A 12,396-nucleotide genomic window follows, 5' to 3' on the forward strand; every position below is an offset into this window, starting at 1 on the left:
TATCACAAGATTAGAAGTTAATGCCTTTTGCTAAGTTAGGATCTTTCCTTTACAAGATTTAGTTAATGGGCACAGAAGGCCTTGTTGGACCCTCATTATAGTGACAGGCATTGCTGACATTTATTGATCGGTGTTACGTGCCTGACACAGATCCAGACTGAATGTTAATTTAATCTACACGACAACTGTAGAAGAAGGAAGGGTCTAGAATCCTTATCTTGTAATCTTGTAGGTGAGGCATTTGTCTGGAGAAGCGATTAAGAGTCACAGCTCTGAGGGATGACCAGGAGCACTGGGGAAGAGGGAGGCAGAGAGAGTGAGAGTGCCGAGCCCCCCACAGTCCCCACCCAGAGACCCACAAGCTCCCACTTTCCCCTCCATCTCTGCCCCCCCCCCCACACACAAGAGATATGGAAGGGAGCAGGGGAACCTGTTTGACTCCTGGCTCTTTGTTATAGGCATACTGCCTTGGAAGAAAGTGTCTCTGGTTTTGGATTGTTCAACATGGGGTAACGTTAGTACGTAATCTCCAGAGTCGCGACAAGGTTTAGGATGCAGAATGTCAACTCTGAGTATTATCACCATAACCTTAAGGCCGATGGCTGCCAGAGCTGAAGAAAGCTGCCTAGCGTTTTCGTGCCTCTTCTCTGCAATGCCTTTCCCATTGGGGACCACCAGGCAGTCGCCAGCCAGCGCTGTCCAGGAAGGTGCAACATCTGTAAGTGTGCATGTGGCTCCCTGTCCCTCTCCCATCCTGGTACTTACCTCCAACCCCACCTCTGCAGACAGGGAACCAGGTTTCACGTGGCTGATAAAGATGCCAGGCTTCTGAATGGGGCCACTGGAGATGCTGTGGGAGGCAGAGATGTGGGTGATACGGCTTGTCCCCTGCAGCTTTGCTCACTCTCAATGACCAGCCTGTGGCCCTCTGTTTAGAGGGCCAGCACTTGGAATATAGGTCACCCATAAACTCAAGGCCCAAGACCCTCTGTCTTTATCTCCCTTCCAGATGTTCCATGCATCAGCCACAGAAAATTCCTTGTGATTTCATCTCAGCCCCTCACCCAACATGGCTTTTTTTTTTCTTTCTAGAATTTTCCTGTTCATTCCTTATAAGATTTTCACCAGAACCCAATTAAGCTAACTGCCCCCCAGGAATATTAGTGCTTCTAAATTATGAACAGCAAGGATGGTTCTTGTGCTGTTATTTCCTCTCCCAAGTCGGTGGCAGACATAACTAATCAATCACAGCACTCTTTCCCAGCCAGCTAGAGACCGACTTAGACCCTTTCGCAGAAGAGCACCCCAGGACACTGATGAGCGGTGGCACAGGTAGGAAACTTATCTGTCACCCCTTGACTCAGGGTGTAGCGCCACCAGCATCTTTGTCACACAATGTTGTAAGTATCTCAGTGGTTAGCTTCAATATTAGGCTGCCATCTCCCAGAAAACAGGGACTTTGAATTTCGTTTTTATTTTTTGAGACAGGTCTTGTCTAGCCCAGACAAAGAGCAAACTCACTCTATAGCCGAGGACAACCTTGGGTTTCTGATTTTCTTGCCTCTGTTTCTCAAGTGCTAGATTTACAGGTGTGCACACCATTCTCAGTGTATACAGTGCTAAGGACTGAAACCAGGCCTTGGTGCATGCTTGGCAAATACCCTCCCAGTTAAGCTATAGCCTCATACCCAAGGACGGACATTACGAATCATTTATGGAGCTGGGTGTGGTGGTGCACATCTTTAATCCCCGTACTCGCGATGCAGAACCAAGCAGATCTCTGAGAGTGTGAGGCCAGCTAGGGCTACACAGCGAGACCCAGTACTTGATACTCATGAAGAGAAGTCCAGAGTTTGGTTTCTAGCCCCCATATTAGGCAGCATACAACAGAACTCCAGCGCCAGGGATCCGATGACCTCTACTGGCCTTTGTGGGCACCCACTCTCAAGGGCACAAACACACATGCAGATAGACACACACATACATGAAAATAAAAAAAATTTAAATCTTAAAAAATTAAATGCAAATGAAAATAAATAATAACAACTTAACTAATAGTAGCATTTACCAACTGCTTACTACCTGGTGGCTACAGAACTTGTGACTTTCTTTTCTTTTACTGAGACAGGGTTTCTCTGTGTAGCCTTGGCTGCCCTGGAACTCACTCTGCAGACCAGGCTGGCCTTAAACTCAGAGATCAACCTGCCTCTGCCTCCCAAGTGCTGGGATTAAAGGCATGCACCATCACTGCCCTTCCTGGCCCCTCTTAAGGGAAGGTTTCAGAACCATAGGCGACAGGAGACCTATGGCAGATAATTAGCTAGAAAACGTCCTCTTGCAGGGACTGAACTGAATCCAGGCAATATGGTTCTGTCTCTCAGTCTCCATTTCCTCATCATCACCAGTGCACAAGACCCATCGCGGGTGGACAAGAGTCCTCAGGAACAGCAGCGAGGAAAGGGAGAGACAGCCTCGGGGAGTCTGGGGTCTCCTGGCTGTCACCGAGCCCTGGGCATACCACCCACCTAAAGAGCCCCATGCCTGCTACCCACCTGCAGCCCAGGCCCCGGGAGCCGACTAGACTGATGAACACTTTCTTTTCCTTAGTTGTTCGATTGCCAGGTGAGGCCAATCCACCTCGCACGCCCTGGAGGACGGATGGGATCAGGTTATGGGGTCTACAGACATTCAAGTGGCCTCTTGAGCTTGAGACCTCCAGATGAAGCCCCTCCCCCCATATTCACAGAGACCAAACAGCCATTTTATCCCTGGGATGTGGGTCTGGAGGCCCACCACATCGTAGGAGTGTGCCGGGTACCCTATGGGCCTAGGTGAAGTCCCAGAGGATCCTAGAACCATCCCTCCTTCAAGGCCAGCTGTCCGACCCCTAGTGTCTTACCCCAGACTCTGACACAAACTGATCCACATACTGCCATTTGAGGGGCTCCTCGGGGGAGCTGAGGGGAAGGGAACAAAGAAGAGGCGGGGGGGCCAGTAAACACATTTGAAGGATCTGGGACCTGTGGTGCTTCACCTCCCCCAGCCCAGAAGCAATGCTAGTTCAGGGTATGCCAGATCTTGGCCCATGTGGAGACAGATAGGCCTGCTTACCTCTTCACAGGGATCAGGCCGATGTCTGTGGGAGAAAAAAAAAACCCCAGCATGTTAGGAAAGCTCCTATACCCTTGCAGCTGGGGCCACCTCCCATCCCCGTCACAAACCACCAGTCCCGTCTGGCCTCACTCACGTCTCACTTTGATGGACACAGTCTTTTTGGTGCGGATCAGGTTGATAACTTCCTCATGGGTACAGGAGGAGATGGAATAGCCGTTGATTCGGACAATCTCGTCCCCTACCTTGGCACACAGAGGTGGGACAAACATGGGGGAATAGGGCCAAGCAATGGAGCAGGCCCACTCCTGATGCCCTCAGCCCCAGAAGGGACAACACCAAGCGAAAGCTTTAATCTGTGCGCTGGTACCACGTCCCAGCCAAACCATCCCCCAACAGCGGCAGGCAATGCTGCTTTCAGTTCCAGGATGAAGAAACCAAGATTGGCGATGGGGAGAAGCCCGCAAGCAGTGGGTGCGTAACAGAGCGGAGGCAGGATTCAGGACTTCGTCCCCTCACCTTGGTTCCTCTGCACTAAGGTACCACTGGGTTCTGGAATCCAGCAGCCCTGTCTGGCCTTTGTCCCTCTCCAGCCCCCAGAAGCAGGCTTTTGTCTCTGTCGACGACTAACACACTGTGAGCTGGAATGGGGGGCGTCCATGACTCTAGACCCAAGCTCTCATCACTAACACGAACGTACCTTCTCTTTCCTCCCATCCCGTGGAAACCCAGTGACGTTAAACTGACTTCTGATGCTGGGATCAGGCAAACGTCAGAGAATGACCACGGGGCTCTGGGCTCTGTTTCCCCTGGCCTCAAATCCTTTAAAAATTTTTATTAGTTTGATGTGAGTTCTCTGAACCATAGCTTTCATATGTAAAACAGGGAAAATCATGGGGCTGCTGAGAATTAAACAAGCACTGTGTAAATGGGCACGGCCAGTCAGTATGGGCCCCACAGCAGGTTCTTAATAAATGGCTTTTAAATTAAGGAGGCCCATGGAGCCAACTCTAAGAGGCAGAACATGGTGAGACTGCCCCCTGCTGGCCGCCGCTGCTGCCTCCTCCATGCCTGGGGAATCATACTGAAACTCTGTTATGAATAACCAAAAAGCTGAAGGATTCTTGCATGGCAACATCTCATGAGAGAAGACCTCATGGGGTAGGATAGGCAAGAGACAGGGTGGGGGTGCGAGGCCATGAAGTATTGCCTAAAGACACGGAGGCAGTAGCTGCCACACAGGGACACAGATCAGGTGTCCTTCTGCAGACTGGGGCTGTGGGTGTCCCTGAACCCACATGAGCTGGTCTCTTGGAGAAGGGTTGGACCCTGAGGTCACAGGGTCTCCAGATCAGTTCCCAGCCTATGCCACTCCTATACTTACCTGTCATTACCACCAGGAAATGGCCTGTCCTCTGCCTGGGACACAAACACACATTTTCACAGTGTCCTGACAGGAGCACTCACTAGAGAACGGTCTACATTTCTGGAGACACTGACTTCAAAGAGAACATCTGGATAATTCCTTGCACCTGTTTTTGTTTGTTTGCTTGCTTTGTTTTGTTTTTACAACCCCAAAGGGAAGGAACTCGTGTTCCTGTTCTGCATGGAACCTGCCAAAAGACCTTTATGTGGGGACCACGGTGGCACTATGAAGAAACAGAGAGGGTCAGCGAGGCAAAGTGATTTGTTCAAAGTCACTCAGTAAGCAAAGAGGCTGCTGGGATGCGTGGTCAGATCTTATGTTATAGACACCACATGTCGGCTCTTGGGTGTCTGGAAAAGGAGGGCATGTGGCCAAGCCTGGTTGCAGTTCCCTGTGTCTAGCCTGCTATGGATTCCTGCCACCTGTTTGGAGCCCCAGAGTCCCACAGGAAGGCAGAGGTTATGCTGTCTGTTTTATAGCAGGGAATGAGCAAGGCATGGAAAATAATTTTCTACATGAGTAAAAGGCCAGGTGCATAAAGGACATAGTTACATATAAAGAAAGTGTGAAAAACATCTTAAGTAGCCAGGAAGGGACAGAAGCAATATGGTTGAAGTCGCAGGTAGGACCTGTTCGAGGGTTCAAGCCCCCTCAGGCCTCCCAGCTTCTCAGGTCAAATCCCTCTTGACATCTAGAATCTTCTCTGTGCTGTCCTCAGCATGAGGAACTTGAGCCCTGGTTTGGTCAATGGATGAAGGCAGTTTTTGTCCTGGCTCCTCCTGAGTGGAGTCCCCTGTGTTGCTACCACAGGAACTCACCAGGACCCCAGTCAGACCGATTCCCACACAGGCCCTAGATAGGGTTGCAGGATCAACTTCCCTCCCTGCCCCCTAGCCCCCCCTCTACACAGAACCCTGCAAAAGAGCCTTTGTATGGAGATCACGGTAACACCACAATCTGTGGGGTAGTGAGACAAAGAAGAGATGGGCCCAACAGCCCCAGGAAAGGGGGAAACAGTATTTCATAAGTCCGGGAGGGAGGCGGGCTGGCTGAGTTTCATGAGCATGCCCTGGTGCCCTCCTTCATAGGGAGCTGCAAGGAAGCGCTTGTCCTCAGAGGAGAGCTCACTCTGGAAAAAGGGGGGCCCAGCTGACACCAAGAGGGGAGCTCATTACCTTCTCTCCTCTGGCTGAGCTTCTGGGCTGGAAAATGTGCCACAGAGGAAAAGAACAATAGAGAGGCTGAAATTTCAGATGCCACCAAGAGAGCCCTGACACAGAGATTGCGAACAAAGCCTCATCTGTCAGCTTGCTGTCGCTGTGCCCCTCCCCCTTGGTCTCAAACCATTAGCACTAGTGCTCCCTCGCCCCCCCCCCCCCCCACTCCCCACCCCCCCAGAAGCCCCTGGCTTATCTCCGATTTGGATGCTGACAACAAAATTTCTCGAAGTTTCTTTACCTTGGTCAGTCAGTTGACAAAAACAAACCTCAGACCTGGAGGTCTGCCTGCCCCTGCTCAGACACAGAAGTGTGGGGACCACAGGGGAGAAGCCTGGGGTGCTGACTCAGTTCCGGGAGACCCAAGTTCAAAGCCTGGCTCTGCTGCTCACTGGCCTCTGTGTCTCTGCGCACACTATAAAATGGGCTGATGCATGTGATGTGTGTGGAAGGGTTCAGCAATTCCTCCTCTGTCAACTTCACGGCCCCAAAGCTGTGAGCACCGTCTCATTTACTCCCCTGTTTCTCGAACAATCCAATGAGGCAGATGGCTTTATGGGTGAGAAAAGCAGCGTCCAGGGCTGACTGAAGTCACATGGCTAAAGGAGGGCAAGGCCAGGATCCGAATGGGATGGTCCAAAGGCAGTGTCTACATTCTTTTTTTTTAAGATTTATTTATTTTCTATATATCTGATGTAGACATGCAGTCCAGAAGAGGGCATCAGATCTCATTATAGATGGTTGTGAGCCACCATGTGGTTGCTGGGAATTGAACTCAGGACCTCTGGAAGAGCAGGCAGTGCTCTTAACCGTTGAGCCATCTCTCCAGCCCCTCAGTGTCTACATTCTTAAGCATCACACTGCATTAGAGTAAAGGGTGACCCCACACGAAGCTGAAGGTGCCTGGCCTAAGCCTTCAGGAAGTAGGGGAGTAGAGGAGGGGCTCAGTGGCAGTGGCAGGAAGCAGCAGTCAGTCAGTTTCCTAGCTTGACCCAAGAAAACAGGCAGGGGCTGGATAAGAGTTCAGGGTGGAGTATTTGCCTGGTATGTGTGAGGACAGACACAGACACACAGACGCACAGATACAGACACACAGACAGACACAAACACAGACAGACACACACAGACACACAGGCACACACACAGACAGACACATACCACACACACACACACACACAGACTGACACACAGTTACACACCACACACACATAGACACAGACAGACAGACAGACAGACAAATACATACACACACTTTTCCTCTATCCTGAAAGCTTCCAAACACTCATCAAAATACCAGTTGGAGGAGAATGGGGAAATAGAAGGATCTAGAGGGTCCTAGAAACCTACAAGAAGAACATTGTGATGGGTGGATCTGGGCCCAGGGGTGTCTGCTCAAACTACTGCACTAACCAAGGACAATACATGCAGTAAACATTGAATTCCTACTCAGATCTAGCCAATGGATAGGACATTTTCCACAGTTGAGTGGAGAGTGGGTCTGACATGAACTCTGGTGCCCCATATTTGATTACTTCTCCTTGGTGGGGAGGCCTGGTGGCACTCAGAGAAAGAATAAGTCGACTACCAAGATACTTAATAGCCTGTGACCTTAGAGTGGGGGAGGAGGTCCCCCTTGGTCATGGACCTAGGGGAGGGGAATAGGGTGAAAGTGGATGGGAGGGAGGAATGGGAGGTTACAAGTGATGGGATAACAGTTGAGATGTAATCTGAATAAATTAATAAAATAAAATAAAATAAAATAAATACTAGTTGGACTCTTCCTTTCTCCCCCAAGGCTTAAGAAAACAGGTTTCCACATCGTGTCACAGAGTGGATCAGGAGAAGATGGGGCGTTTGCGACCCTGGTCCCATGCCCCAGCTGACTTACCTGCAGGCCAACGCTGTCTGCCTGGCCACCTTTGATGAGGTGGGAGATGAAGAGTCCACAGCCGAATTCCAGACCGCCACGCACGCTGAGGCCGAGGCCTTCGGGGTGCAGACGGTCCAGGCGCACCTCCTTCAGTTTCCTGTTACAGCGATGGGGTGGCTGGTGATGGCCATGCTCAGGTCTGATGGCCAGGCTGGCCCCTCCCAGCCCTTTGCCCCTGGCCTGGGGACGCACCTGGAACGTCGTGGTGTCAGCTGGTCATACTCCACCTGGTGCTTCAGTGGGATCAGGGGCCGGATAGCATCGAACAGCGGCAGGCGGCTGGGCTGGTTGATGACCAGCTTCAGGTCCCCCACCAGCACGGTCACATCCATGGTCCTTAGGGGAGGTCAGAGGGTGGGTGAGTGCCTGAGGCGGCACCCTGGCTGTGACCTTTGACCCACCCACTGCACTGAATGAATCCAAAGCAAGCTGGATGACCAGAGACAGTAGATAAAGTGGCTGAGGCTGGCTTTCTTCTTCTGTCTTAACAGTCAAATTCTATTGAACCTATCAGGGTAACATCCTGAGGGCAGAGGGCAGTTTTTTTTTTTTTTAAGATTTATTTAAGTATACAGTGTTTCACCTGCATGTACACCTGCCCACCAGAAGAGGGCGCCAGACCTCACTGTAGGTGGTTGTGAGCCACCATGTGGTTGCTGGGAATTGAACTCACGAACTTTGGAAGAGCGGGTGGTGCTCTTAACCACTGAGCCATCTCTCCAGCCCCGTGGGCAGTCTTTCTTACTCACAGTATACCCCTGAGCCCTAACCCAGAGCCAAGAAGGAAGTGTTTATATGAACAGGTACTGAAGCTGCGAGCACATGAACAGCATATACGTGGGTTCCCAGGAGCCCAGAGCATGTGCTGTCTTAGGACATCACCCACTCTGAACTCCTGTGACACAGATGGTCTGCCTAGGCTTGGCAATGCAGACACACACACTTACTGGTGGTACATCCGCAGCACATCGTAAAGGTAGTCCTTTTCGGCATCATTTTCAATTAGAAAATCCACCTGGAAAATCCAAAGAATGGAATTATAGCTGCAGGACCCATGTGTACCCAGCATGCCCATAGCAGTCCTGGGGAGGCGAGGTCGCTGTCCAGAAAGCCCACAGCAGCTCCTCAGGGTAAGCATGGGAGGAGAGGAGGAAAACCAGGAACCAAACTGTCTGGCATACGAGACCCATATAGAACATGCCGGAATAGCCCAGAAACATCTTATCCCCAGGCAAGGCGACAGAGGCACACACAAGGCTGAACACATATGTGCACACATGGACCCCATGCAGCAATGACACGCTCCCATGTAACTGCTGCCACACTCACGGCTATGGCACCTGTGTTAGGAAGAAGCCCACAGTCTCACCTGCTGGTGGCTGTAGTGACGGATAAATGCTTTGAGGAAGGATTTGGGCCACTCACTCAGATAACACATCCTGCCCACCAGAAGCACCCTACCGCCAGGTTCCTTGGTACTGCCTATGCCGGGACGCTTTGCTCTGGCCTGGCCTGGCCTGGAGTTCTGTCCACTAGTCAGTCTCCTGGCCACTCCCTCCCCATCCCTAGTGTCCCCTCAGAGGGAAGATTAGGTTACATCATTCCATCTTTTGCTGACGTCAATAGCTGGGCCGCTGAGGTCATGTACAGGAACTATTTCATTAGCACCTCCATCCCTGGGGAGCGGGGGTGGGGGTGGGAGGGGGGACCCAGGAGGCCTAGATTCTGTACTTTAGGGAAGATCAGGGCAAATCTCCAAGGGATGCACCCCTGAGTTTCTCTTTAGCCCAAGACCAAGCAGCGAGGCCAGGCAGGTGCTGGAAAGGACATTGGGACCTCCTGTCCTCTGGTCCCCAGGGCTAGTTTTTATTTCCATGCCAGTCTCTGCCCTTCCCGGGAGAAACTCCCGCAAAGCTGGGATCTCGTGCCTACCTGGAGCTTGGGGAAGACTTGGGCCACCGTGCCTTCTCCTCAGGGACCCCAGAGACTTTGCAAGACCCTGGAAGAGTCTGTCCATCCCAATGTAGTGAGGACCCTGAGGCCCAGCCCTTGGGACTTGGTACCTGAGCAGTTTTAATTTGGAAGTCCCACTCCTCCTATAGCTACGCGAGCATTTGACTGAGGACGGTAGGAACCCAGAAGGCTGTGCTCCGGGGCTGAGCTCCAAGGACTCAAGAGTATATGATGACTCTTGACTCTCTGACTCTCTGACTCTCAAAGCTTCCCCAGCAGCACCCTCCCTCCTCACTGTGGGAAGCTCCCTGCGGCTAGGAGATGGGAAAGGGGCATCACAGATGTACTGAATCCCCTAGGACCAGGGCCAGACAACTCTTCATTTGTAACATCGTGTCAACTGAGTGCCTCCTGGCTCCAGGACGCATGTAAAATCAAAGGCAAGGGTGGAGGTGTAGCTCCGTGACAGAGGCTTGGCTGCTCCACCTGAGGCTCTGGAGTAGATTGGCATCATTAAAAAAAAAAGGGGGGGGCATAAAACCACTTCTCTTGATTTACCTAAGTCCTTGTACCAGGCTTCCATTCCCCCTGGCTCTGTGGATCTCCTTTTAGCTCCACGTATAAGCCAGACTCCCCCCAGCCCCAGGCCCAGGCATGTGCTGTCTCCTGCGCCCCCCTTCACTGGCATGGCTGGCTTCTTTCCCTCAGAGGCCTTCTCATCTGACGACCAACCTACTCCCACATCTGGGAAGTAGCTCAGTTCTTCCAGGACATCACTAACCCTCTGTGACCTAAGATTTGTAGCTTTGAGGAATTCGTCTAGTTGAGGAGAAGGTGAAGATAACTTCAGGCTACTTTCCTCATGACTCATGCCGAGTGAATACTCAACAGAGAAGCCTTGAGTGGACTCATTAGTCCTCCTGCTTCTCTGTCTGGCCATGCCCTTCAGGGATAAGAGCCATGGGGACAGAAGGGGACGGGAAATGACGCTTGCAGGGCTCCCAGGAACTTCCGTGCATTTGTTCAAAGCATCGGCCCTATAAAACTCTAATTCTCACACCATAATACTGGGAGTGTCGCAGAAGTGACCCAAGGCCACAACTAGCAAGCAGCACTGAGAGCTGAGCCCAGGTCAGATGCTAAGCTCACACTCTTGCTGTTGTGTCACTTCTGGCAGGGCTCGGGCCTTCCAGAGCAAAGAGCAGCCGAGTCCCTTTCAGTCCCCAACATCCAACCCTTTGGCAAAGGCTTTAGAGATTAGGTGATCTGTAATCCTCCTCTCTCTTGTTTTTGCTTGTTTGTTTGTGGTTGAGACAAAGTCTTACTATGTAGCCCTGGCTGGCCTGAAAGTTAATATGTTTTGTGTTTGAGCTGACCTCAAACTCAGAAATCTGCCTGCCTCTGATTTCCGAGGGCTGGGATTAAAGGCAAGCACCACCACACCTGACTCCCTGCACTGTTATGAAAGCTTTGGCGGAGCCTGAGCTAAGCAGTAAAGTGTTTGTTGGCATACATAAAGCTCTAGGTTGATACACAGATGCCCACCCTCCACCTCACCCACACACCTACCATTTCACCTGGTCCATAATAAGGGAGAAAATGGAATATCTTTTAAGTGATGCTCTGAACCCCAGTGGCTCAGCTCCCTAGTGGGAGTGTAACAGTACTGTCTGTTGAGCTGGAGTGAGGCACCTAGTCTAACTCACCATGGGCGGGAACAGGAGGAAAAGGACAGGAGAGGAACCCTCCCAGGGGCAGAAGCCTAGGGACTGAGCTCCAGAGACCTGCACCTGCCACAGGCTTAGGGTTAAGCAGCAAGAGAATGTCCTCACGGATGACACTTCCTATACCCTGGCTGGAGACAAGAAAGTCGGGGTAGGTGTTGGCAACATTTGGGTTCAGGATTCTATTCTTTCTGTCTTCCTAGAGTCAAGCACAGGTACCTGGAGATGGTCTCCCTAGAAAATAGTTCCTGGGGTCCTAGATCCTGTGGACAGCTCTTAAATGTTGACTGTTGCATCCAGGACCCCCACCCACAAGTCATACCCGACTCCTCTAATTCAGAGGCAGCCTGCAGGCCTAGCTCCGCCTCACCAGTAAGCTCACACAACCCTGTCCTGACTCATCCACTTCTGCAGGGTCATCTCTATATTATGTGTAGGACTCAGAATGTAGCCAGGCAAGCATTTCCCCGGACACAATAGAACCTTGGCAGGGGTTCTCTGTGGAGCCCTGGCTAGCCTGGAACTCACTCTGTACACCAGGCTGGTCTCGAACTCACAACAATACTCCTGCCTCTGCCTCCTGAGTGCTGGGATTAAAGGTGTGTGCCACCACTGTGCCCGGCATCCGCAGCTTCTCTTACGATACCTTACTCATCCTTTCAAAACCAAGAAACTAAGGAGGGAGGTATCTCTTTCCTGTGTTTCCCTTTGAGTGCCCTTGTCCAAAGTGCATGCACTGAGCATCTACTGTGAGCAAGACACCAATCTTCTTTCTCTAACTAACTTTAGTGTTTCCTTCCCTAGGCTCCCACTCACCATGGGAACCCCCCAAACGGAGCGCACGGTGCATAGGAGCTGTTAGGGTCTCTACCACACCACCACCGCCATCCCCCCTTAGCACTGTCTCCTGCTCATGCGCAGCACATGATGTGCTCTGAGTACTTCTCCCTCTCTGTGCTCAGGACCTTAGACTGTGACACTGAGTAGACTGTAGGTTTGGCCTTGGTGGCCTCATCTCCTGGGGCTTGTCCTCAG

The 12,396-nt window shown here is 51.6% G+C and overlaps 1 protein-coding gene across 1 annotated transcript in view; it reads right to left on the minus strand.

The window, feature by feature from the left end:
- Window positions 1-12,396, minus strand: part of Ush1c (USH1 protein network component harmonin) — a 50,091-nt gene that overhangs the window by 31,428 nt on the left and 6,267 nt on the right. Inside the window, 8 exon segments of the mRNA XM_051148597.1 lie at window positions 766-850; window positions 2,553-2,647; window positions 2,900-2,957; window positions 3,112-3,136; window positions 3,248-3,356; window positions 7,643-7,781; window positions 7,877-8,020; window positions 8,632-8,699. Of these exon segments, the coding sequence (XP_051004554.1) occupies window positions 766-850; window positions 2,553-2,647; window positions 2,900-2,957; window positions 3,112-3,136; window positions 3,248-3,356; window positions 7,643-7,781; window positions 7,877-8,020; window positions 8,632-8,699 (723 nt within the window).

This window comes from Acomys russatus, chromosome 7, assembly GCF_903995435.1.
Source record: "Acomys russatus chromosome 7, mAcoRus1.1, whole genome shotgun sequence".
NCBI lineage: Eukaryota > Metazoa > Chordata > Mammalia > Rodentia > Muridae > Acomys > Acomys russatus.